Here is a 27,313-nt window from a genome sequence, read left to right on the forward strand (position 1 = left end):
AAACACTGACTTCCATTTCACTGGCTGGTAATTTTATCTTTGACCCAACAGCAGTGCATAAGCCCAAGTCCTACCAGAAAGCTTCACTATGGCAAACAACCGTACTCTCTAAAGAATCCCCCACTAACTAGGGGGATGCTAATATTTTAAAAAAGTGAGGGGGGAATTCTGTCTGAAAACACAGAGCTGGACCTGCTGATCATCACAGAGTTGAGAACCTCCAAACCTAAAAAATCCGTGCAGCACAAGCAGTACAGGTTGAAAAGCGGGCCCCATGCTGCACTAGCAGAGATGGATGCACCTCTCAGCTGTACTCATGCAGAGCCATGTCTCTTCCCTCAGCCCTTTTGTGTTTGGAAGTACAATCCCCTATTCATTTTCCCCGTACACATTTGCATTACATGTTTCGTAATACAGGATGCTGAAACATAGCCAATATTTACACAGTTTTTATTTCTGCTTCTACAGAAAAGGAGCTGATAAGCTACTTTTTATTTCAGGTTTTGTTACTTCTAATTTCACACAGTGCAGATAAAACTAATCTATATGTCATGCAAGGAGCTAGGCCAGATAACAAGAAAAAACCATTAGCTATTCCAGTGACAGCATTATGTAAGTACTTGATGATGCATGTTATTGCCTCAGCTGGGCTCCTGCCAGACTGGTAATATTCCTGTTGCAGGTGACCTGTGCAAAAGGCACCAAAGATTTAGGGATGGATCTGCACTAGAAAGGGCAGCAGGCCCACTGCAGTGATTAGCTAATACCATGTGGATACTTACCTTGCTAGCCAAGGACACCTCTTCCTCAACAGGTGAGCATGATGCAGCCAAAAACCAGGCACAGAAAACATAATACAGCCTCTTATCCAGAATCTCCCAGAAACTGAAGTGAAAGGAAGTACAATCATCACATTCTCAGCTGAGGTTCACTATGTCACACTCCATTTCACAAGGCAGGTCTGAAGATGGCAAGAACCAAATTACTACTTTTCATTTACTAAGCCTGGATGTTCCAGCTTTGCCCCAAGAGAATTTTCTAGCTTGTTGTAAGTATCAAAGTGGCATACAATCAAAACCAGTTTGATATCTAAGCAATCCCATTTCTGCCTTTTAAAAGCCTCCCTACTTTGACTTCAAGACATTTGCACTTACAAATCTCACTCCTAACTCTTTTCAATACTTTTTAAATATTCACGTTTTTTTAGTCACTCTATCATTGGCACTCTATGCTCAAATTTCAGCAGCAGAAGCTACACATTTGCCACACTGCATGCTCCAGCCATTTTTTGCAAACAGAATTTCTACTGTTTTTACAATCAGACAAAGCAGACTTGGCACCCTTCCAATACACACCTCAATCTTTTATTATGGGTAGGCCTCTGGTAGCACCTAAGTTAATTTGGACAGCAACCTCCTCCAGCAGAGTCAATTCTAGACAGGGAAAAGCAGACAAATTGCACTGGAAAGCAAACACATGGGAGCAGGAAAACAGTCATGACTGACTGCTCGACCCTACCCAGCCAGGCTGCCTCTGCCCACCACTGCTGTGACAAAGAGGCTCAAGGACAGAGGGCAGCAGCCACTTCTGAGAGCCATGAAGCAAGAGTCACTGCTTCATCCTGTTCTTTTGCCAGCACTGCTTGCCCACTCTTAACCTGGCCTTTCTACCTCTTCTATCCTCACCCCTGCCACAAACCAAGTCCTGGTCCATTTCTGGTGCTTCATCCCAGGATATCAAGAAAAAGCCCCAAATCACAGCACCAGTGGCAGGATTCAGGTACTGTTTCTTCTCCACAGCCTGGTCTCTCAAAGATTTTATTTTTATCCTCCTTCTTTTTTCCTTGCCCCATAGCTTATTCTTTTTCAAAGAAGTCCACTCCAAAACCCAAAGTGGCCTCAACACACCAGTTTTCCACAATCCCACTGTCCTTCTTGCTGATCTTTTCCTTTGTGATATGTGCCTATTCCAACTGGTCTGCAAACCACCCAGAGAAGACATTTAATATTAAGTTTTTGTCTACTAATTAGACTGTGACTTCACAATTCAAACAAAAACACTGTTGCTATTAGATTACATGCAAGTACATATATATACACATAAATGTATACTCATTTATTTTAGCTTAAATGGAATGACAGTATAAGTAGAGATGGTTTTAAATCTGTGTTCTTAATAGTAGCAGTTTTGGTTTTGGAGATTACCTCCCTTTTTGATTCAGATCAGTCTTTCCCTTTTTCCCCACTTAACTTGAAGTGGTAACGCAATGATTTGCAAGAAGCACAAAGAAGCCCTTGGAAGTGATCTTGAAGAATGGCATCTCTGACTTCATAAATAATCTCCTGATATTCAGGTATTAGCATTTCTTTAACTGTTCTAATGGTACAAGCTGCTGGTGGTTGTCAGCTCTTGGGAAGTTTGCTATGATAGTGTTATGCTAAAGGTGGATGCATTTTTGACAAGTTTTTATTATTGTAAGCACTCCCATTACAATATTTAAGCTAAAACCAAGTCCAGAATAGCATTCTAACAAATATACTTCACAAAGAAGGTTTTTGTAAAAATGTGATTTCAACTATATGTAATGTCTCTCCTGCCATACATTATATATGGGATAATGTCAGCTGAATCCCTCCATGATGCCTGATCAGGAAAGAAGAAAAAGCTGTCAGGGCAGTTTTTGACTGGCATACAACTAGGCCAGGGAATTGAGCAAGCACCAATTACTCTGAGCAAGCACCAATTACTGCGATGGAGACTTTAACTCTCAAAACACAATGAAACAGGATGCACTTGACAGACAGTCAGGAATCTTGCTCTTTAATGAGCCCTCATCTTCCACTCAATGCAAGAACTAGGCCAAATCCATCATCAAAATATGCTTGCTATCAACAGTTATAGGGAGGAGCCCAACTTCAGACAGATAATCTGTCCTATTCTCAATAAAACAAAGCACTTGAAAAACACCCCACCGTGACCATTCAGAAGCACACTGCATGTCTCACGGTAGCTGCTCAGATACAGTCTTGTGCTGACCAGAGATATTCCACTTCCAGGGCAATCAGTCACATAGTGAAATGAAAGATCCTTAAGAACAAACTGAAGGCAACCAGGGCAGGATAAATGTTTTTCTTCAGCCATGCTAGAGAGCGAAACTTCATTTCTATAATCACTCCACCAGTGATAGTGGACCTGACACATCTTTTCAATAATAGGAGAAAGCTAGAAATTAAGAGAATGTCACCTCAATTGTTTTTCATAGTCGCATAATACAATCTAAAGGAGCTTGATGATCTAGACCATCCAGTCTGACCACCTCACCTTCTGCACTGACATCTGGGTTAGTCTTCAGTCTCCTTAAAGTTATGATTACATAGAAGTCTCTGGTTTAATTAACAACAACAAAACTACTCTTTATTACCAGGGCAAAAAAAACCAAAAAATACAGGGCTTAAACACAGGAAGCATTAGCCAAAAAAATCTAAAATGTATTTTGGAGAAGCTGTCAGCATTTCCCTACTCTGCTTCACAAGGCAACCTGCAGAAAGGCAGCCAAGTAGTTTTAACAGAATCTGCTCCAGAGCTTTAAATAAATTAACCAGCATGTTATAAACCATTTTTCCAAGGCTGACAGTACTACAAGCATACAGCATAACCCTTATCCGCAACCAGGTCTTTGGCAGCACAGCCAATAAATGAGAAGCACCTCACTTTTCATAAAGCAGCAACCTGCTTTCTCTGATTCACGTCCAGGTAACCCACTTTGAGGTGAGGAAATCCTGACAAAGTCTTTGTTTTACACACATGCATTTTCTTTTCTTACATTACATAGGTTACTCACATTCACACCAGTTTTTTCATAAGCCTGTCACAAGTAAAAATCTTTCAGGCATTTTGTACTTCAGTATGTCATGAGCCTATTACGAAGTGAGTTCTTAGCAACAGGGATACAGACTGTTGCATCAAACTGCTTACATTGCTTTAAATGCATTTAATTCAACCACATTCTTGGCTCTATTGATTTTTTAAATGTTAAAAGCACATATTGTATGCATGGGACACAGTTACACTGTATAATTTTCATATGCTTAACTAGAGTCACATGCCAGTGTGGCCATAAACTTCATATTGTGTTTTCTTTCTTAGGTGAATGAGGGATTTACTCATCCTGAATCATGATTTCATTATTGTTTCACTGTTTTCATTACATTCAGGATGAAATTCTAGCTGGATTAACACCAATGACCTGCAGGTATCTCCAAAAGCACTATGGAGGTAGTTTAAATAACTATGATTACATTAAAGCCAAGAATAAAAAGACATTTAATGGCAGCACCAGTTAATAATGAACGATGAACTCCAGTGCCAAGATGGACTGAAACAGCGTTCCCAGTGAAGAGTGAGAATTCAGAGGTGGCATTTGTACTGGCAGATATCCTATTTACAGCATCCTGAATTAGGATATTGTGGACTTACATTTTGAATAAAGGTCAATTAAATCATTAGAGTTAAAAGCATGAAACTGAACACTGCTAATTGATATGAGCCTCAAATGAACCTTGGATTCCACATTTTACCTGAAACTGCTAGATAAAATTGTTCCTTATTTTGAATTCATAAAATCCTTCACATTTCTTGTATCACTCATTCTCTTAGAGCTACAACACTAATGAAAAAGCATTAGATTTACTACATGCTCTACAAAAACATGATCTGGCCCTTTTTAAATGTTATGAGAATTAAAGTATCAGTTCAAATCAGCAGCAATGAGAACCATTATCTGGCATCTGCCACTTAGTAGCCTGTGATATATACAGGTAGTTTTACTATGATCCTAGACTGAAATATGCCAAAAAAAAAGCTTTGCATAAATAGCAACACATGTTATCTTCCAGTACTTTTACCTGTGTTAAAGCCCAGAGGAGAACATGGAATCACAAAATTCCCTTTGCTGAAGCAAGCAACTCCCAGTACTTCTTTTGAAAGGGAACAGATGCTAATTTCACAGTTCTAAGTGTTTATATAATGTCAACATGTCAGGCTATTAACAAGCCCATTTTCCCCTTTGAGTTACCTGTATATGTCTCTCCATATGAAAAACGTGTGTCACAGCTTGTTTGGGTTTAACTAGAGTTTATGCAAAAAAGAATGTAAACATATACTCACCAGTTAGTTATTCATGATGAGTTTTCACCTGCACCAACTTTGAAAAAAAGCTTTCCTATCAGTTAACCTGTGCACAGAAACACAGCTGAAAGGCTTTTATGCTGCAATTCCAATTCAGTGCCAAGTGGCTGGGTGGGGGCAAATAACTACATGAAAATTAACTCTCTACCTCATTGAAAAGGTAAAGTGTGAAAGGTAAAGCTTCATACAAGGTTTTATTAGAAATAAAACTTTTCTAGCTATATATATATATATACACACACAGGTATCTAAAGACATACCTATATATAAAGTCATAAATGTCACACAAGTTATTTTTTTTCTTTCCATTTAAAGAAAATAAATAATTTTCTCTGATATATAGATCTGGAGATGTATTACACAGTCATTTTAAAAGGTAGCAGATATTTAAGCAAGTTTTTTAAAATTGAAAAAGATGCGTTTTGATCATGGAAAAATAGGATGTGAGGGACAGATGCAACTGTGACTTTGGGGCGTATTTTTTTTAAAGAACAAACACAAAATGTCTTTATTCTGTACAGCTATGCTTTAAGAGTCAAATAGAAATAATGTTTTTCTTCAGCTTTCTCTCCTCAAAAACATTCAAAAGATGTGTAAGCATGGTATTACAAAACCCTGCTTCAGAAGAAGCTAAGCACACTTAATAGGATTAGATCTTGCCATTGCAAAAGTGAATACCCTGCACACTACTTTTTATGTAAGTAAAGCAGATATAGATATATGATGTGTATAAGCAAGTTACAAAGTCGGCATGTAAACATGAGCATAGAAAAAGCAAGCATTTCTATGTGTGTGAACCATGCTCCTATCACCTCCCTGGAAGAAGCACCTACTTAAAAGTTTACTCAAATATTATGAAGCAGCTGAAATAAAAGTTCTGCACTTGCAGCACCACTTTAAGGAAGCGCATAGTAAAGGAATTCTATTCCTCTCCCGTATCCTCATTTTGCCGCGAACAGTTGCTGAGACAGGGAGAGCAGTTCTACTTGTTCTAAAGTGTAACCCACTTGCCAGACATGAGACAAGCCAGGAACTCTCTACTAATCATTTTGGCTGAGTGTTTCCAACAGGAATCAGCTTACACAAGCTCACCGGTGCTGAAAGAGCTGGAATCATTCCCCAGCTGCCTCTGAAACAGGTGACTCTCAAGATGAAAGAGGTTTCCATCCAAGTGATGCCAAGCCATTCTTGGCACACTGCACACATACAAGAGAGTCACCACCACTGTCATGCAGATACGAAGTTCACATTGATTGGAACATATGCCACATGTCTGGCCAAAGCACAGCACGCTTCATGAGACCATCTTCTCAGCTCCCCACAGCCTGCATGTATGACAGCCTCCACTGAGCAGCTCAAGTCCAAAGGTCATCACTCTAAACTCCCCCTGAAACAGGGTGGGACATTAACAGCCCAAACACCACATTACAGTGTCCCTCAGATTATCAAAAGCCCTTCTGTACCACAACAAGGACTCTTCACTACCAGAGTCATTGGTCTTGGAAACAATTTTGCAATTTTTCACCATCCTTCCATCAAAATTTTCTGGATATTCCTCAAGTCCTTGCATTCTTCAGTGTACTCCAAGAACAATCCCCAAGATCAGGAAAAAAAAAAAAAAAACACAAAAAAAACCCCAAAAAACCCCAAACCAACACCTTTCCTAATGAACACCTTGTTCTTGAAAGAAAATTCATTCTGGTCAGGGTTCAGCTGTTCCTTTTTCCTTCTTTGTTTGGGTTTTCTTTTTCATTAAGAAACAGGATATAGACACGTAAACATTACCTTCTTTGAACTCATTTCCTGCTGGAAAAGCTCAGTTAGTTAACATCCCTTATTTTTAGGGCAATTCCACTTTCTTCTCACATAAATGCTCCAAGACTCTCCAAGCATTTTCTCCAAGACAAATGCTGTCTGGAGTGCACATTTGCTACTAATTTCTAATCATATAATAATTTCATTTAATAAGGTCTATTCAATTTTAACAATAATTAATACACAATGCTCAATGTTTCACATACCCAAGACGTTGTACCTTACCATAAGGTAAATCCTAGCTTCTTTTACCTAACTTCCACTAGCACCCCAATTAACTATAGGAAAGTTCTCTTGGAAACTGAAACAAGCATCAATATTGCCATTCTGAAGTTAAATATGTTTGCAAATTAAAAATTTGGAAACCACCATGAAGAAAGATTGCAGCGACAAAGAAGTCCTCTTATGGGTCAGTCCTTATTAGGACTGGAACATGGCCACTGAATGGGGCAGGTGAGAAGCAGGAATATTGTGGAGGGAACACAAGTGCCCTATGAAGCACAGAGGAGAAATGAAGTTGGAGGTATGCGGTTATCTGGCCAATTCTAATGTTTCTTAGGAAATTCTTGCACCAAGTCTCTTTTACTTTGATACAGACTAATGTGAGAATTACATCACCCTTTATACTTATCACCACATGTATAATGTCTTTGTCAATCTTAGGCTAAAATTTCATAGAGAAAAATCAGGTAACATTTTTTCACTTAATCCACTGAATGAAGAGATAAAACATGGAATCTGAGGGGTTTTATCCCCCCCTCTTCAAAATGTCACTAAATCAACCACAGCACCTTAGACACCAAAAATCCCAAATTAGTTTACACACTTCAAGTGCCATCCATTTGTAGAAAAGCCTTCTATAGGCAAGCACCTGGCCAGATAAAAATTATACCTCAAAAAAAAAATCTTAAGAATTGAAGAGCAAAAAACTGAGTCTCTTAAAAGTAAATTTTCTTGCAGCTAGACAGAACAAATTCAGGTTTAAAATACTGGCCCAGAACCTTATGGTGTGTTCTACAGAGGTGTTGATTTATAGTTGCTGAGGTTTTCATTACCAGTACTCGTCATCCCACAAGCAGCAGGACAGGCACACACAGACTTTTGGTGGAGTTGGTGATTCACCACCACATACATTCTTTCCACCTAAGAAATGTTTGTTGGTGGGGCCCTTGTGACTCACCTCCACTGCACTTTCTTCCCCATCATCATGGCCCCTTGGTGGGGTGTCGGTGATTTATTAACCAACAGCCCGTCATCTGAACTCGAGCAGTTTGCCAGATGACTACATGGTGACTTCTGCTTCCTGAGGGAACTAAGTGTTCTTCCACACCAGTCTGTATGACTGTATAGTAGTCACCACTGTATAATATGTGAGCTCTGAAAACAGAGCTGTTCCACTACTATTGTCATTTTGCCTTTTCCTGCTGTTACACTGGAACACTATGGTGAGGTAACTACAGAATACTAACAAAACGAACACTTCAGAAAACTAACAGCACTGTGAAGCCACTTCCAGACAGCTCATCAGGCTGAACACCAGCATCAGGAACAATCTCTTAGCTATAACATTACAAAGTTGATGATGTTAACCAAAAGTCCAGTAGCACACACTTTGTGCTCACCAACTACAGACTTACCCTAACAAAGTTGTCTATTAGGGAATAGCCCTATTATTAAAAAACCAAAAAGGAATCTTGAGGCAGAAGTCAGGAATTTAAAAATAAATAAACAAATAAACCACAAAAACAAAATCAGCTAATCAACCAAAGAAAAGCACCAAAAATCCCAAAACACATACCCCACAGACAGCAAACTCCGAAAAAGTTCTGTCCTGGAAGAAAAACAGAACTAACTCTGAAGAGGCCAAAGCACAGAGCACACACACAGAAGACCTGAAAACATTCAAATCCAAAAAGTGCTGCTCATACATATTTCCATATAACAAGAATTATAGTGTTTGTAACTAATATTGATTCTGTCAGTGGGAGGTGCTCCTCAGTACTGCACTCTCCATCTCAAAGATCCAAGTCTGGTGATTGTTTGTATCTTCGCTAGTCAGTTGAAGATATAAAAGGTGCTGAAAGCTCCAGAAAGAAAAAGAAAAATAGGCCTGTAGTCACAGTTAGCAGCATGTAGAGGGAAGATTTTTCAGATGACTTTTAGGACTCCAAATTATTATTAGAGGTCTTTTTTTTTTCCTTGGTATCCTGTCACAAGCTTTCCATTTCCCCTGCGTTTCCAAATGGCCTTCATATAGAACAAGTAATTTCAAGTATAGGTATTAGCTATTTAAGTACTTTTAAAAAATATTTTTTACCTACTTTTTATGTCATATTATCTATGACATGCTGTTTCATTTTTCCTCAGCTGTAGAAATGAGACTATAGATCAAATCTCTAGTACCCTGTTCTTCGTTCTGCTCTACTTGAGGTTACAGCCATCAGTGCTCTCCTTGTTCCTTGCTCATCTATGCCATGACAAGAAATTTAAACAGGTAGTACATTCTGTGCTGCTGTCAGTGGTGAAGAGTTACAGCCCAGGCATGGACTTAATGAAAAGATTAAAAAAAATAGTACGCCATATTACTTTGGTTGTGGTCCTCCTTATGCACTGTAGTGAGAAAATGATGCTATTTAAACTTAAGAACACTGTTTCTTTTCCATCATCTGTCAGTCATTCACAGTTTAGATTAGCAATTACTTCTACACACGTATATAAAAAGATCCCAACTGCTCTGAAATGCTAAAACTCTCCTAAAAACTTTTTTCCCAAAAAGTAGGCCATCCTGCAAAAGCATAGAAATTCATGCTATGTGAAAAAATCCCCATATCTGTTACTTGCATGACATTTGGAAAGACAATTTATTTATAAGCAACTCACATCTTTCCTATTACCGCTAATTTATTTTCTCATTATGTTTGCACCTATATACTCAAAATTACTGCTCTACAAATTAAAGAGGCACAGGAATAGCAACATGATTATGCTGTATTCTGCACATTGCATTATCCCTCTGAAACAGGTGAATGAACTGGCATAAATGAGAGGAGCACTTTTATGGCTGCCCAAACGACGAGAAGCAATCCTCTCACCTTGGCGAGTCTATGTGTCAGTGACTGCAGACAGCACAAGAGTCATCAGAAGTATGACCACAGTTAAATAAATCAAAGCCCACACCTCACACCTCCTTCTAGCTATAATAGGTTGCAACTGGAAAAATATGCAAAAAATATATATATATTCCATAGGAAACTGAACAGGAGCTTGCAACAGCCCACTGCCTCCAAAAACCAAATCATAGCCAGCATTTCTGTGCATACCCTCTGACTCAAGCTGGATCTAATGGAAGAGGATGAGTAAAACAAGTATCCACCTCAAGCTTAATAAGGAAGGAGGCTATAAATTCTCAACCAATTACTCAAACCTCATCAGGATGTGAGTCCGTAGCTTCCTCCATCTCGTGCCAGAATGGATGTGGTTTTCCAGCTGTGTAGGCAAGGAAACCCTCAACACTGTTAGCCCATCCCATAAAAGTATATTTTATTTGCATTCAGATTCAAGGAATAGGAGCAGAGAGGCTGCACTCATACAGGCAATATCTGTGACAATTGAATGCAGATGGAGGTGGAGGCAGCATGGCTTTACCTCCAAGCCTGTGGGGATGGCTCCTTTCCCCCTCCTGCAATCAGCAGGCACAGCAACAGTCCTGAGGCAGAGAGGAGCCCTCTGACACAGCAGAGTACTCATAACCCACCATAAACTGACAGCTCACACCAATCCTGGCTGCCACTGCCACTTCAGATGCTGAAGGTTAGTTATCCTTTCCAGAATGCAGCCACTGCCCCATCAAATAATTTTACATAGAGAGCCCTAGGTATGTGCAATATGGCATGTGACCAAATGCAAAACAACAACAGAAAAACAACATCCTCAAGACACTACAAGTCTCTCCCTAGCTGGCACTAAGAAAACTTTGCTTCATCTGCATATACTCTAGTGCCAGATATATACAGAAAAAAAGAAAAAACCCTCAGCCTGTAATACCTGTATATTTTTCAGAAAAAAAAAAAACCCTTAGAGCAGACCAGTATATATTGTAGCAAGATGCATATCCCACAAATCAACAAGTCCAAGACCACACAGCATATTCTTTCCCTGCTATCCAATTACTTGACTTCCACACTCATGCATGAAACCTGATAAATTTTAACCACCATTTTAAAATAAAATTTCTGAATATTGCTTCAGAATTAGATTCTGAAAGCAAAAGTGAGACACAAATAAGGAAAAATTCAAGAAAATATAAACTAGTACTATTTTCATGCATTAACAATCAAATGTACGTAAATAATCTTACTAGTGTTATAATGTATATAAATTAAAGGTCTTCACAATTTTGACTTTTTCTGGAACACATAATATCAAAAGCTTGAACAATTAATTCTAAAGCAAAAAATGCATTCATATACTTCGTAAATGTCCCTCACACTGAATAAAGCAGCCAATATATTTAAATTGACTTTATTCCATTTCTTTCTAGTTATTTCATATTTTTTACGTAGAGAAACTTTTGGGTCAGAATTCCTTAGCCTGAGTTACACAAGAACCTCCACAAAGTATACAAGCATGTATCATTCAGTACACACAGAATTAGGCCATACAGACACCGCAAAAAGCACCACTGTATCACCCAATAACTTTGTTTTCATAGCTTTACCCAGTGTATCTTTTGTTATGACAGCTGCAAAATCACCCAATTACTCAGCCCTCTCCTCCCTGCTCAGCAAAGCATCCCTGTTTGCCTTTTGCCCACATCGATTCACACATGCCCTGCTACACTGGCAAAATCTGAAGATCCATATTAGCTGTGGTATTAGCATTTATTTTTTGCTCCCTCACAATCACGCTTACAGCACTTTCCTCTTCAGTAATACCAGTGTTAGAGTCTGCATCCTCAGTACTATTTTTGTTTCAGCTACTGCACTTTTCCCTTAGCTGCCTTTCATCATCAAATCTGGCCCATGTCACTAAAAGCTGTCTTCTCTTGCACTAGCAGAGCCCCAAGGCTGACTACAGTCCCGTTGTTTATACATCCACACATCAGGATGTCTCCATATAGGAGCATTTGCCTCTGGCTACTGGGGAGTTCAACTCATTAACAGTCACCAAAGAACTAGCAAAAGCACCCAATTTACCCTGTCAAGACAAAGTAGAACCAATGGTGCCATCTTTTCCAAGTCTGGGATTTTGCAACAGGAATAATTATCTCATGAAGGTGGAAGGCTAAAATGGGAAGGATTTTAGAGTCGAAAACACAGAGTAACTAAAGAGAACAGGGTGAGATGAACCTTTGCATAGACACCAATTACTCCCTCCCCTTAGGCAGTGGCTCAGTGAGTGACCTTCTAGTAGTACAGCTGGGAAAAGCAACTTTCAGAAGTGTTTCACCACGTTGTAGGCAGTTACATTTATTTCCTCACAACTGCATAAGCTAAATGGGGAATTTCAGAGCCACATTTTAAAATAACTCAAAACGTTTTAGCATATTCATTAGACAGCTGTGTAAATTCTGTCTCCTGCCATTCTTCTGATCACTCCAACAGGAAATGCCACTCTGTAAGCTGGCACTTATGCAAAGCAAATGTGATACTGTATCGACAGCAGACTAGTCAGTGCAAACCTCTGACTCAGAGCTTTTTGGCAGTTTCAACAGCTGCCTCAGGAATAGGGCAGACAGGAGCCAAACCAAAGGTAAAAATCATTAAATTTCCTTCCCTGAAGTTAAGAAAATCTACCTCCAACAAAACAAGGGGTTCATCCTAAGAGTTTTCAAAGATATGCTTTGGAGCCTCCAAAATTAAGATCTTCACACCGATGTAGGTATATACAACAGCATTACAAGTGCAAGAACAGATGAAGAATTCTCTTCCAAAACACAAAGATCCACACTCAATGCTTTTGCCTGCAAGAATTTCATGAACCTCCAGAAAAACAAAGAATTACATTCTACTTGAAGATTTGTCTAAAATTTTCTGGTTTACATTCTTCTTTCTTATTTACATGCACCTTGTAAGGCATCTTCCAATGCTGGATAGATTTCCAAGTACAGTTAATTCACTACATGCTAACAGAGGCAGTTTTAAGACTTGAAAAACATAGCCAAGAAAATCTGTAAAGCAGAGTTGGAAAGTTTTCACTTTCTCCTAAATAAATCATATTCAAGAAGCAAAACTTGGTAGACAAGTTGAATATTCATACAGAATTTAGACATTTAGAAGACTTGCATGTAGAGAGATTTTGGAGCCTTTGGGCTGCAAGTGTTTCACGACGGAATTGGCATGAACTTAAAATACAGTCTAAGTAACTGTATCAAAATGGCAAATCACAAAGAATCCAGCCTTGCATGTGTCCTCACCACTTGCACTTTATCCCTGTCATTAATTATGATGAATACAGAAGGTGCATGTGGTTCAGAGCCATGGAAAATCCTTTTATGTTTTTGCAGTAAACTCTTAAGTCTGAATTTCCAATATCATAAAAAGGTAAGTAATAGGAATAACATTACAATTCATTTACTAGAATGCCAAGGTCTGCCATAAATTGTTACCTTCCTACATAAAGCTGGCAACAAGCCCAATTAAGATGACCTTAAAAATACAGAAATAATTACTGAACAATACCAATAAGAGAGCAGACTCCACAGACCTTGGTCCCTTGGAAGCCAGAAAGAAGCCATTGGAATACAAAGACAATATTCAACTCATATTAGTCTGAAATTTTCAAGTAAAAACTCTACAGAAGTTAGACAAAATAGGTAAATTAAAAGCTGTGAGGAGACCAAATAAACGTAATGGTGATGACATTGTTGGAATTGTTTGGACTCCATTTCAAAATCAGAAAGAATTCAAAACGTGATCATCAAACATGGGCCCAAAGAGATGAAATTTCTTGGCTAGGTCCTATACCACCAAATAGCCTTCTGAGCAGTAAATGAGATATTGAAGGTGTTTCTGCACTAGAGTTGCACCTACATTCTAAGAAGTCTTCAACACTGCGACTGTACTTTCCCAGGCAGAGGTCCAACCTGTTTTCATCTTGTCCATGCTGGCCGATGAGAGGAAAGCACACCTCCTCCAGGCAATGCCAGCTGTCACATAGGCAGTGTCAAGAGGATAAATCCCTGAGCTATACACAGCTGCAGCAGAACCCACCGCACTGCATTCCCACAGGGGGTGAAAAACAATCAACACCCTACCTCTATCTTTAGGCTTTTTATACTTAATATATTCCTGCAGGAGTGGAAGTTCCCTGCAACAATGAATGTTGTTCACTAGTAGACAATGGTCAAAACATGCTTACAGTCTTGGATCTGATCCATGTTTGAGGTAGTTGTGTTTTAAACAAAATAAAGACCAGTCCAGGCACTCAGATTTCTTCCTTTCTCAATATAACTGTGTGTGGTCTCAGGGCTTCACTCTAATTTAGATGAACCCCTTGTTCTCTTATGTCCGAAGAGGGAAAGGTATTATCCAAATGTCTCAAGTTCTCAATTTGATGATTTTCAGCTACTTAAGTACTACCACCACTTCTAAGACTGCGTTTTCTCACTTTAGCAGCTTCAGCTTCCCACTGCACTACCATCCTGGCATCAGCCTGACTCAATGCAAAAAAGCCCATCTGAAGTTTCTGAGGAGAGACAGCTGAAGTGCCACAACACAGTCCCTACCTCAGATGGGGTATGGTTTTTGCACATCTCAACAAACAGGTCGATAATTAGATACAACTATAAATTTAGTAGCTGCTAGTATCTCACACATTAACAAAAAAATTAAATACAACATTCTACAATTCCACTTAAACCAAGTATCTAGCTAAAAGCTGTAACTACTCATCCATGAAGGCACACTGTGCTGAGGGATCTCAACAGAAGTGCCCATTTACATGTTCTCCAACATACACAAAGGCTGTGTTACACAGGCCCACGGATGTTAGAGGGGCCAGTATTTTACCTTTTTGTCTCCAAAGAACAGCAGATGCCACCACATCAGAAATATGATCATGAGAAGTGGGGGAAGACTGATATTATTCATCTGTTTTGGGTGCACAGGAGGCTCAGGACACTTGCAGATCCCCAGTTAAAACTTACCCCTTGCTCAGAGCCTTATGTGGAGCCAGGAACGCTTCTGCCACCTAGGATTCACCCAGAAACATGCTCAATACACTAAGGTGTAAATATCATCTCTACGGCTTCAGCATTTACTGCCACACTATGACCCAAGAATTTCTGTACAGTAAGGCTACAAGACAGGTTTCTTGACTGCAACTCCTTTTTACTTCTTTTTCAGGGCAACATAATTTTTCTTTTTAAATATATAATCTACCTTTCACTTCTTAGATCATGAGTCTTAAAGACTTAAAGCCTGTGCCTAAATAGGGGTCACCTCTTAATTTTCATTCACTCTTGTTTTTTGTAAGTGATACAGGTGGTAGATCACAGAAATAGATGGAGAGCTCACATGGAAAAGTCTTTAGGTTGAGTAACTCTCCAACTCAGGATTGCCAGAAAATGTGCTCTTTGAATCAAAAGATATACCAGACCTCAATTACCTTACTTTGAAGTACAAGCAAGTAAGGCATTAACATTTATGATTAACAGGAAAGAATATACTGTGATGCTTGCATTGCAGTGTGGGATCACAGCTGAGCCAAGCTTACCTGCTTCCATTATAACTCCAACCATCTAGTAAAGCTGAGAGCTGCAAGTAGGACCATCAGCACACTCTGGCACCATACAGGTTTCTCTTCTTTCTGCGATATACTGGATTCTTACCTTCTTTCATAAAGCTTGAATAAACCTAAGAAATTCTGTTCATGCTTTTAGCTTGAAATTTACATAGGTCATTTGTATTTAGGAAGCCTTTCCATCAAACTCAAACTAAAAAAAAAAAAAAAAAAAAAAAAGCTCCTTGTACTGCTGCCCTTTCAAAGTTGTGTCATTTCAAAAGCTGTGTTTCCAAGAGAAATACAACAATTACATAATTTCAGCTTCCATTTTTACCAAATAAACTTCTGGTTCCTGTTGTGGACCTGAATTATGCTCATTTTACTACAAATATTTGTTTCCTTTAATATCCAAGGCCCATCTTAAAAAAGGGGAACTTTCACAGCAGTTCACTGGCCTTCAAATGCTCTAAGGAAACATAAGGCACAATCTATTTAAGGAACTGTTTTTCTGAAATCAGAGAGAAATATTTTAACTTTGGATAGAATGCAAATTTGCCACTCAAGTCAGCAAAATAAGCGTTTGGACAACAAACCAAAACTAAATAGTGACGTGCCACAATCTTTTCCTATTTACACTGGATGAAAAGAGGGTACTGGACACTGCCCAAGAAAATGTATAAAGAGTTCTTTTTTTCTAGCAACTTTTCATTTCCAACTTTCAACTTCTATCCAAGTCTCCCACCCTCTTTACTGCAATTAATCATCCTGAACAATGTGGTACCTGCTGGGGTTTTTTCCCCTCTCTGGTCCCCATCTTTTAAGATAAAATCCTTCAGTGAAAACATTCAACCCCACAAAGGTTCATAGCAGCTACTCTTCACTCCTTTTCTGCTGGAGTTTCTATCTCTTCCTTGTGCAGGCAGCAAAAACAAAAGCTGCTGAATCTCCCTGTATATCGCAATTTATCCTTCCATAATCAAGCCTGTGACTAACATAATTTCTGATATTATTTGGTTTACTGAAGCCTAAAGAATATTTTCAGGCCATTCCTTGTGCCCTTTCAGGACTCTACTTTCCCTTTCCAAGGCTAGAGTATTCTCCAGCCTTCCACACAACTGCTGCATCCCCCCATTTTGTGGGTTGTGGAACATGCACATCTTTGCCTGTGTGGCTTTCATAAGCTGATGCCGAAGGGCAACCCCTGGATCTCAGTTTTTTGCAGCAAGTTTTTGTCACTCCCTCTCCTCCTGAACAATACACATATTCAGAGGAACACACGAGAGTAAAGAACAAACGTGATCTTACTTGAGTAATACAGACAAAGGAGGCCTTCACTGAAGTTGAAAAGGCAGAGTTTATGGGATACAAAGAAGATGAGGAATAAATGTGGGTGGACAAGTGAATAATGCTTTGTAGGCTCTTTTGTGGTCTGACATTTTTCATCTTCATAATCTCCAAAACTCAAATTTTCAGCGAAATGCAGAATTTGCTTATTTTCTAGATTCATTCACAGCTCTCGGTAATTACACGTGTGCATTTATGATTGAGATTATTTTAAATTCTGAGCTTCTTGCCAAATTTCATTGCAAGTAAACACCTTTTAGTACCTAAAGCCAAATTTGTGTTAAGTATAATATTTCTTGTTCCTCTTTCTTTCCTGGAGTGCTTCCATGTGCTCATACACAACTGCTATGCTCCACTTAACTGATGACTGATGTTTTTCACACCCATACACATTTCTTCTGAGATGTACTGTGCCCAACTCTAACTTCCTATTACTACATAACATACTGAAATTTTAAGAACTGCTGTTACATTACATGTGGTTGGTTTAGATCTATATTTTACAGTGATCCTAGAACAACTAATTAAGCACGTACTGTTTGAAATTTCTTAGCAGGGACTCTCTAAAACTAAAAAATAAAAAAAAAAAAAAAAGGGAATTAAAGTATAGTTACTCAAAATCTGAGGAATCTATCCGAAACCTATGGGACACATTTTTTTATTTCAATAAAAACATTCTTTAAAGGAAAATATACAAACCCAGGAAATTATCAGAGCTCAACATGCAATTTCAAAAATATATAATCATATAAGCATCATGTAATCTTCCATTACCCCTGAGGATCTGTATGTAGCTAAAAACAAAACAGTATTTTTGGTACTAGAGAATAACAGTCCTGTAAGGCATAAAAGTACTTTTGGCTGTGAATTGTTTGGGGATTTTTTTTTTCCTTCATTAATTCTTAATCTCTGTGGAAAACTTCAGTTAGTACAAGATTTTCTTTAAAATGAAGAGAAAAATTCATCTCTGGAAAAAGTCTACTCAGGGGATCACAAACCCCTGGCAATCTCAGGTTTTTAAACTCATTAACCTCCTTAGACTGCTATCAGGAGGCTTTCAGTACTTAGAGAACTAAACAGCAAACACTCTCAAGTGCTGAGATGTCACCAATGACAATGAAGGGCCTCAGACCTGGAGTGCTGGAAAGCGACCAGCTCTGACCAAGCATTTGCTATGTTTACATTGAATTCTTGGACTGGGTTCTAAATTCAGGCTTTGGCACTGGCCCATTTGTATCCCTAGCAGTAATAAATTATGCAGTTAAGAATTCCATACTGTTTTAATAACCTCCTCAGCTGACAGTGCATTCAACACAAACCTAGAGTTCTCAGAACATCACTGAACAAGTGCTTCAGTCCTGACCAGATAAAGTTACTTAAGCACAAATTCAGATTTGATTTGACTGAGAATACTTTCTATATGCACTTCAGAAAAACTATTGTGAGAACCCTTGTAAATCTACAGAATGTTATTTCTTTTCAGGAATGAGAAAATAGCTCTATTACATTCCTTCACTTCCACTTCCCAGGAAGGACCTACAGCTGGTGAGCCCAATATCGAGAGCCTCCACAGGACTCCTCTAGCAAAACCTACATGGAGCTGAAGTTCCACTTGGGGGCTGTTGGGGAAATTGTCGTAATATTGAGACTTATTTTAAGTCTGCATGACAATAAAACTTCATACCAAAGTGCCAGGAAGGCTCCCTACTGAGCAATAATAAAAGGAATTAAAAAAATGAGAAGCCCTCAGACAAAGTAATACACAGGCTACCAAGGAAGATGCACTCAAGACTAGACGGATATCCACAACTGGCATCCTACTGTCCTGCAAGCATATCTCACTTTTTTCCATATGATGCATACATAACCTGGAATTTATCATTTACCCCCAGTGTCCATGCACCAATAGAACACCAGAGGGATTTGTACACAAACACTAAGTTGCCTATCATAATGAATTACTTGAAGAATGTACTAGCCCTGCATGACACGAATCCAAAATTACACAGAGACAACACACTAAAAGAAGGAATTTATACAAAGTCGTGGAATGGCTGCTCTTTGCAAAAGGAACAGAGCACTGGGTGAAGAGAGGAAAAGTGTGGGCAAACAAACTGATGTTTGGCTGCACAAAAATAAATATTTTAAGACTATGATGATAAAAGTATTTCATTGGAGAATTATTCCTAGAAGCATTTAGTCACTAAGACAGAAAAAATAAAACTGCGATGAAGTCCTGAACAAAAGCAATACAGCAAAGCTTTTTCTATGGCATCTCTTAATGCAATGTATCATAGTACTGTAATTTAGATTAAGAATAAAAACAAATTAAAAAGAAATACTAAATCTGTGCTAAATAAAGTCTTCGGAATGGTTTTGGCTGTACAATTGTAAAAATCCCACACACAAAGATCCCAGCTATGAGAACACTAGGATTTATGAATTAATATCTAAAAAATTATTAAAAAATAAAAGCCATTTCCAGGTATTCCTACCAGAGGATAAGTTTTTAAGTAGCACTGCCTAAAGGAATTTGCTCAATCTTGATTTCTTCTCATAAGGAAATTATAAAGTAGAAAATTTCTGGTTTTGGACATTATCCCATCAGTGAGTCGTATTTTAAGTACATATACCATGAATGTTTACTACTTAAATTCTGTAGAAAAAAAAGCTTCTTCTAAACAGGTTAAAAGCTAGGTAATCAGAAAGCCATCTGGAAAAATTAAACAACAGTTACGGTGTAATTTCTCACTAGGGCTGAACACTGGCAGAAGCCCAGTCACTCCCAGAAGCTCAGGATTTCAGAGCTCCTTTAAGCCAGAGGGCACTGGTTATTTCTGCTACCCTGATCAACCAGTGCCTACCTAGAAACCTCCTTCCTGGACTAAGTCTAATCCTGATCTCATTCAGACTCAGCTGTGGAAGTACTCATTAGGATTTTAAAGAGGGCAATACAGGAAGAAAGTGAGATACCTAATCTTCTTGTGGAGAAAATAAACCTGAGGGCACATATCTTCAAAATAAGACTGATAATTTATATTGTGATTTAATGTTTTACGACTCAATTAGCCAACACTGTAGAGGAGCAGTAACAACAAACATCAGCCTGCTGTATTGCAAAAAACTATTTCAGACCTCTCTCTGTGAAGCAGTATAGCCTGAGGTATCACCAATCTATTTCTCATGCAAACATACAGAAACCTGCATCAAACCTTCTCTGCCTTCTGCTAATCAGTTTTGCCAAAATTTGGCCACCAACCAGGAACTATGAATTACAGTCAACATAGCAACAGACCTCTGAATCATAGCGTCCACTTCAGAAGAAAAGAAAAACATTCAGACGTGGAATGATAGTCTCTGTGTAATTTATCACCATGTGTACACCAGTCTGTATTGAGAGGATACATTTCAGAGGAGATCAAAGAAAACAGCATTAAATGCTAAGTCCAAAAGCCCTGCACAGAAGTTAGGAACTCCAGAAGACAACAGGCACACTGATAAAAAAAAAACCAGCATAGCAATGGCCTAGTAAGGCATGAATGCACCAGGCACTTAAAAAATATTACATAATATTCAACATTTTCTTTTCACTGTCTTCTTACCAGTTGTGATCTGTATTGCTCTCAGCTTGCCACTTCTTTCTTTCATTCCAACACTCAAAAGCTGTGCTAAATTTCCCAAGGGCTCATCACTCAGTAAGTAAGCCTGCCTCAATGTGCTAGTGTGTCTGCTGTAATAGCTACTTCCACAAATAAACCTCACAAAATTCCTAAAATATCTGCAACTACATGAAAACAGAAGAATTATCAAAACCAATGAAATGTATTAAACATCTGACCACAGTTTCTACAGTAATTTAGCAGCTACATCACTTGTCATGCAATCAAGTGATTTAGGGGGTTCGTAGAATTTATTGTATTTCCACAAATGAGAAACATATTTAATCCCCTATTTTTGCGAGCTTTCCACAATATATTACAGGGATTAAAATGAACATAATACACTCTAACAGAACAGCACATTGTAAAAAGAGCTAAACTTCGGTGTAATTTTTCATAAAAGATTTGGTCATATTTATATATATAAAAATTTATATTTTAGACAAATATTTATATAGCCATACCCTAGGAATGGAAACACTCAGACACTACAGCTCTGCAGAGAGCAGAACTGATGTACTGAATAGACTTTTAAGATCAACAAATTAACTTCTAATATGGAAACAACTCCTGAAAACCATAAACACTTCTCAAAATAAGATTCTGGACAAAGCAGCATGAATCAAGCTATTAACTGCCTTTGGTTTTGACACTACAAAACAAAAAATAAGACTAGAAACTAAAATATTTCTTACCTAAAAAAAACCCAACCAAACAAAAAAACCAGTTCCTGCATGATCTTTGCCCTTCCCCTAGTTACTGAAACTACATTAGTGTTTTGAAAGTACTCCAGGTTGAAGAAAAGTATATTTTCCTGAAATTTATCAAAAATGGAATTCAATTCTCTCCGCTATAAAAAGACAGCCAACATTTATGTTAATCTTACAAACCACATAAAATCTTCAGAGTTGCAAATTCAAGTGAGACAAACAAGAATACTACTTCCAAATTTCATGCGAAATGTTCTCGCTGAGGCTTGCTGGGATTTTTAAATTACAAGAAAAAAAAAAAAGGTGAAATTTAAGCAGCACAAAATAAAAGAACAGAGGATGCTTTAAAAAATGATTGACAAGGATGGAATTTGACTTAAAGGTAGATAATGAGATGGATTTTTTTTTTAAGCTGGATAAAGATCTAGCTACTAAGCTCCTAAGTTTCCAAAAAGCTCTATGGCCTACTTTCTCTACTTGTTTCAAAGTCATGCCAAAAGGCCCACCACCTGCCCTGATGAAACAGATTTCCCCAGAGATTGCACATTAGCAGCCTTCTCTCAGACACACGTCCCATAACACAGGCAGTGACACAGAAATCATGTGGAACTGGTGCCATGGTAAAATGGGAATGTGTGCCAAACTAAAACCCTGTGCTGCGAACAGACACCCTCCGTTACTCTCTTAATTGCTATTTCTTTTCTAATCTAATTCACTTCTTCCCGGCATTTATACTGTTTACCTCTTCATGCCTCCCAAAACAGGTAATACAATTCAATTTTTGCAGTAATTTTTACATTCCTATTCCCAGTGATGCAATCACTACCTTGAAAATATTGCTGAGAATTTATACAAGGTAATTTAAACAATAAGGTAATTTTGGCAACAAAAAAGTCTACATAGAGATTTTGTATTCTTCTTACACAAATTTGGGGGCAAAACTGAGTTGGGACCATACCTTCCATGATTTCTGTTTTGCCTAACAGCTTTCTAAATTTAAAAGATAAATTATTTTTCCAAAACTGACTTTGTTTCATTTTTTTTTCCAGCAATGCCAACTCATTTATCTTCAAACAAACCCATAAAGGGAATGATGTGTTTCTGACACGTTGGACTAAATATATTTGCCTTTTAATAATAATGAAAAAAAAAATCTATTTTTTAGTAATGCAACAGAAACAAGCATTTCTAACTATCCCCTTAACCCTCTGATTTAAAAATCAGACCAAAAAAAAAAAGCAGCCTAACACCAAGATTAGTCTTCTGATAGCAATATGTCACAAAGAACTTGACATGTTATATAATGCACTTTATGTTTCCTTTGGCTCAGATTCTTTCACCTGTTCTCCCCTGGCATTGCTAGCACCACCAGATGGATCCATTTTAGATTTAATTAATTTACCCTGTCTCCTAGGATTTTCCAAGAAGTAAAGCACTGAAAAGAACCCTGGTCCTTTCCTTTCTTGGATACAGAAAAGGAATCTAGACAGAGAGAGATTTTCCTTTTAAGAACAGAATACCACATTCACAAATAAATATCTCAGGAGAACACGTGCCGCTCAAAGAAGCTAAAAATAGTAAAACCAACCAGCATATGTTTAACTGGGAACCTTCCTAGATCCTAAAAGTAACATTATTCTTTAAATGCAATGTGGATATGGGAAATCAAAAACTGTGTTTGGTGTTTTTAAATGGCAATACAGCAAGCATTTTCCAAGTGTCTGCATATGAAGTGAACACCACACACTGCATACTGAACTAGACAGAACCCCTCCTTCTTGTCCTTCAGAATCCCATCAGCCTTCATTCCCTCCACCACCTTATTTTTCTCTTCTTAAAAATTCCTCAATATACTACAGGTAAAATTTCATCCTGCCCAAATTAAAGCTTTTATTTAAATTGCTTTTATTCTCTGCTCACGTAAAAAATAAATCTTCACAGGAACTTGGAATAGCACAGCAACTTGTAACTGCCTGTAGCTCTTTAAAATAGAAACTGCTGTAAAAGAATCATAAACTACATCCCCTTCATAAATTTTACAAAAGGGGTGAGTGGATGCATGTTAATTAAATCACCTGCCTATCCTAATCACTAAGTTGCTTTACATGGACTGGGACAAAGCAGTTCTTTGCCAGTCCTCGTTCTCTCCTGGCTTTCTTCTTATTATCTGCTTTTACATCATAAGATGCATGGGGCAGAGGATCACCCCTTTGTCAAAGCTGGTAAGAGGATCTGGCATAATTAAGCCAGAAAAACCAGGTGGCCTCAGAATACTACAATAAGAAAAAGAGTTCAGATCTTCTAAATTGCCAAGTCAAATTTTGAAGGCACAATACTCCTTGTATAGGGTGGAATGATTTGCAACAATATCCTAGAGCTCCAGTAATGAATTTTCACACTTGCACAAAATACAACAAACCACATAAGCCTTTCAGCCCTCTAAACAGAACTTAAATGATGCAGAAGCATTGACACACAACACAAGAACTAGTTTTCCTCTAAATGTACCAATACAAAACATAAATCAGCTTGCATCACTTGTGATGCCAGTTCTCCAAGGTCTGTCTCCGTAACAAATACACTGCATCTCTTCTGACATTAAAGCATTTGCACAAAGTTTTAGCCCCAAATGTCATACAACTAAACAAGAATCCTAGACTTTCACCTTCAGAAGTCTGGTGAGACACAGAGCATTAACTCCAGACTACATAATCTAATCAAACGCCTGAGATCAGAGGACAAACTGAAACAACCCATAATTAAATTCTGCAGACTTTGACAATTATTTTTAATATATCTTCTACAAATGTAGCATTTGCGACAAGATCTTCACTGTATTAAACTTTTTTTTTTTTAATTTAAAATAATTGATTTGTAAGGGCTTGGGCTTGTTTAGGAAAAGAATGAATCACAGATACTTGGAGCTAGGAAGGACCCACAAGGATCATCAAGTCCAACTGTTCAGTGAATGGCCCATACAGGAGTTGAACCCACCTTGGTGTTAACACTGTACTCTGACCAACTGAGCCAACCTCAGTGGCTTTCATAATCTAATACTTTAACTTGATGGTCTTATAAATTATTAGCAAGCAGTCCAATTAACCCAAATAAACCAACAGTGTAAAACTAAGCATCCAGGATCTAACATCAATATAATTAAATGGGTGAAGAACCTCCTACACTTTCACTGATGTTAAGAGCCAAAACACTGCCATAGTCAGAAGGCACAGAATTTGAACTGCCATTTTCATCAGCTCTCAGACCACATTCTCATTTACCTACAACTAGCAGAGCCATCAATTTTAACTCACAGCAGTATTTATTTTCTATAGAAGTTGTAACAATACCCTACACTTACATACCATTTAAAACCCAAGGAGTATTTTACAAATCAATGCAAATTACACCCTTGTGCTCACTGCTGAAAACAATCCATACCTGGGACCAAAACTATTTGTCCCAAGGAAAAGACAATTCAACATGAAAAGTAGTTATAAAAGCAGCCTGAACTTTAAATTATTCCTTCACTTTTTGTTCATAAACATTTTCCACTAAGCGAGGAGAACACAAATACACGAGACACAACCTCAAGAAGTTTGTTTATATTGCCAGAAGCATTTCTAGAACTTTTGCCTTTGTTTTTACCTTTCTCTCTACTTCTAATAAACACTTTGAAAATAAAACTCAAATTCTCAGCTATAGGAAAAACACTCTGAAAACAGCCTGGGTACTAAGCTCTATCACCTGTTACCTCAGATCAGCTAAAATAGGCAGCAGCTGCTTTAAGCAACCTGCTCCAAACCATTTTCTTTTCCCCTCTGCCACAACAAATGATAATAGCTTTATCCATACAGACTTCATACACTTGCCAAAGTTCTCAGAAGATCAATAAAATAAATTTTTTTAAAAAAAGGCCTTTTGGATTATTATACTGAAATTAATCAATAGTTGTGACACACTCAGCACCTGTGACATTTTAAAGCAGTGAGATATCACCCTGTGTCTCAGCCTTACCATTACCTTTGCCAGCTGGTTCCCCAGCAGCCAGCCTGCCCCAGGAGCCCTCCAGGGCCAGCGCATCAGGAGCACCAACAGGAAGTCCTTGTCCAGAAGCTTAACCTTTAAGTCAGAATTATGGCATAAGACAAGAAGCAGCTCTCTGAAAGACTAATTGTGAGCAGCTGTACAGACACTGTACACCGATTTAAAAAAAAAAATACACCAGGCACTTAAAAATGTTTTCCAGGCTTCTCCCTTACCAGCTTAGCTAGCTTTACCCTTAGGAGGATCAACACACAAACAAGAGAACACTGCTGCACTTCAGCATTTATACCCTCAAGACTAATTCAACCCAGCTGCAGGCACTTCAGGCCCATGAACAGGTGGAGCAGATCAGGTTTGCTGATGGAGCTCGTCTTCCTACACAGTCTCACCTGAAGGGAATCCACCTAACCACGCTGGGAAAGCTGGAGCTTACTTTCAAAAGCCGTCTAGCTATGTGCTGCAGTCAACAAAACCCTATCCTCCAAAGGACACCCAGAAATCAATACTTAGCATGGCAATAACAGAACAACCTCTCTTTTTATACCCTTCAGCATTCAATTTTTACCTATTAAACCACTTCTGCTCAGTAAAAAAGGCCTTAAAACACAGAGAAAGGTTTAGGATCTGGAGCTACCACTACCTATCCGTCAACACAGCTCAGGTACCTCACAGCAAGTTTCACAGTATTAAAGTTTGGATTAGCACTGTCAAACCAGCACCTCAAGAGAGTAAGTCCAGTCTTAGAAGACTAAATAAAAAAGTTCTGCTGCCACAGAACACTTCACTTGCTCTGATGGATTAAATTTGTGTTTAAAAAAGTTGTAAGTGATGTAACATAACTTCAACAGGCAATAGATCAAATGAGGCATGGTTTACATCACCTTCATACCAAATCACAGAGTAGATGCAAACACTGCAAAATGCAGCTTGGACAGCTTCATGGAAATAATCATGCAAACAGCAATGCTCTAACACCAACTGGTATTCCCCTACATTTAAGAGTACTCAGGAGCAGCACAGGTAAATGCTGGATGACAGTCTGGAGCTCTGTCCATCACCCACCCACACTCCTTAAATCAACTCACTTTGCGATGTGATCCTCCTCTCAACAAGACTCAGGGACACCCTGGCTGATCAGTAATGAAGGATTCTAACAATTAGTAAGTCAGCAGGTTTACATTCTTGCTGCACCTGATGCAAGCCTGGAGTCCCTTCTGCAGTACCCTTCATCTGCTGCAGGCAGAAATCTGCAAAACTGATTATTCTATTTCTTTGTGTATAAAAAAGGCAAACAGACAAGCCTATGACATTCTCTGTGTGCTTTTTTGTTTAAAAAAGTAAAAAGAAAAGTTTGAAAAACACAAAACCCAAAGACAAAGAATCGCATGGACAGCCAATATGGACAAAACCTTGTATACAGGTTTATTAAAACAACTGTAACAACAGAAATTATAACATTTTCAAAATGGGAGCATGAGAAAGTATTTTTAACTGAATTTTTATTACAGTTATTTCCAAGAGCAATCAGCTCAAAAAATATATAGTTTTATTACTGGGTATGTATCAACCTCTTAGCTAAAAGAAAATTAAGACTCACAGTTGTTAATGCAAGTGACAGTATTGCTTTATAGAGCTTTAAAACAGTGCATAACTTTTATTAACACTTCACTACCTTCCCCTATATACATAAAGAGAAGCCAGGGGATTAAGTAAACCCAGCTCAAGTCCAGAATAAGATATGTAAGGTAAACTTAAATTTTTTTAAAAACGTACATGGATTTTGGCTGTTACATTCATGAACAAACATCTAAATAAAGAAAAAAATGTTTA

General features: G+C 38.2%; 1 protein-coding gene across 14 annotated transcripts in view; it reads right to left on the reverse strand.

The window, feature by feature from the left end:
• The window catches only part of KCNMA1 (potassium calcium-activated channel subfamily M alpha 1), a 427,658-nt gene that overhangs the window by 390,747 nt on the left and 9,598 nt on the right, over positions 1 to 27,313 (reverse strand). The window contains exons 1-2 of one of the 14 annotated variants that reach the window (XM_066191494.1): positions 25,699 to 25,724; positions 25,460 to 25,558 (exon numbers count right to left, since the gene is read on the reverse strand). The exons of the other annotated variants lie outside the window; for them this stretch is intronic. Of the exons in view, the coding sequence (XP_066047591.1) occupies positions 25,460 to 25,519 (60 nt within the window). The 5' untranslated portion in view covers positions 25,520 to 25,558; positions 25,699 to 25,724. Of the gene's footprint in view, positions 1 to 25,459; positions 25,559 to 25,698; positions 25,725 to 27,313 lie in introns of those variants that run through there. 14 annotated transcript variants of the gene reach the window in all.

This window comes from Chamaea fasciata, unplaced genomic scaffold, assembly GCF_029207755.1.
Source record: "Chamaea fasciata isolate MVZ Bird 193981 ecotype frontalis unplaced genomic scaffold, bChaFas1.0.hap1 SCAF_9, whole genome shotgun sequence".
In the NCBI taxonomy this organism is placed as follows: domain Eukaryota; kingdom Metazoa; phylum Chordata; class Aves; order Passeriformes; family Sylviidae; genus Chamaea; species Chamaea fasciata.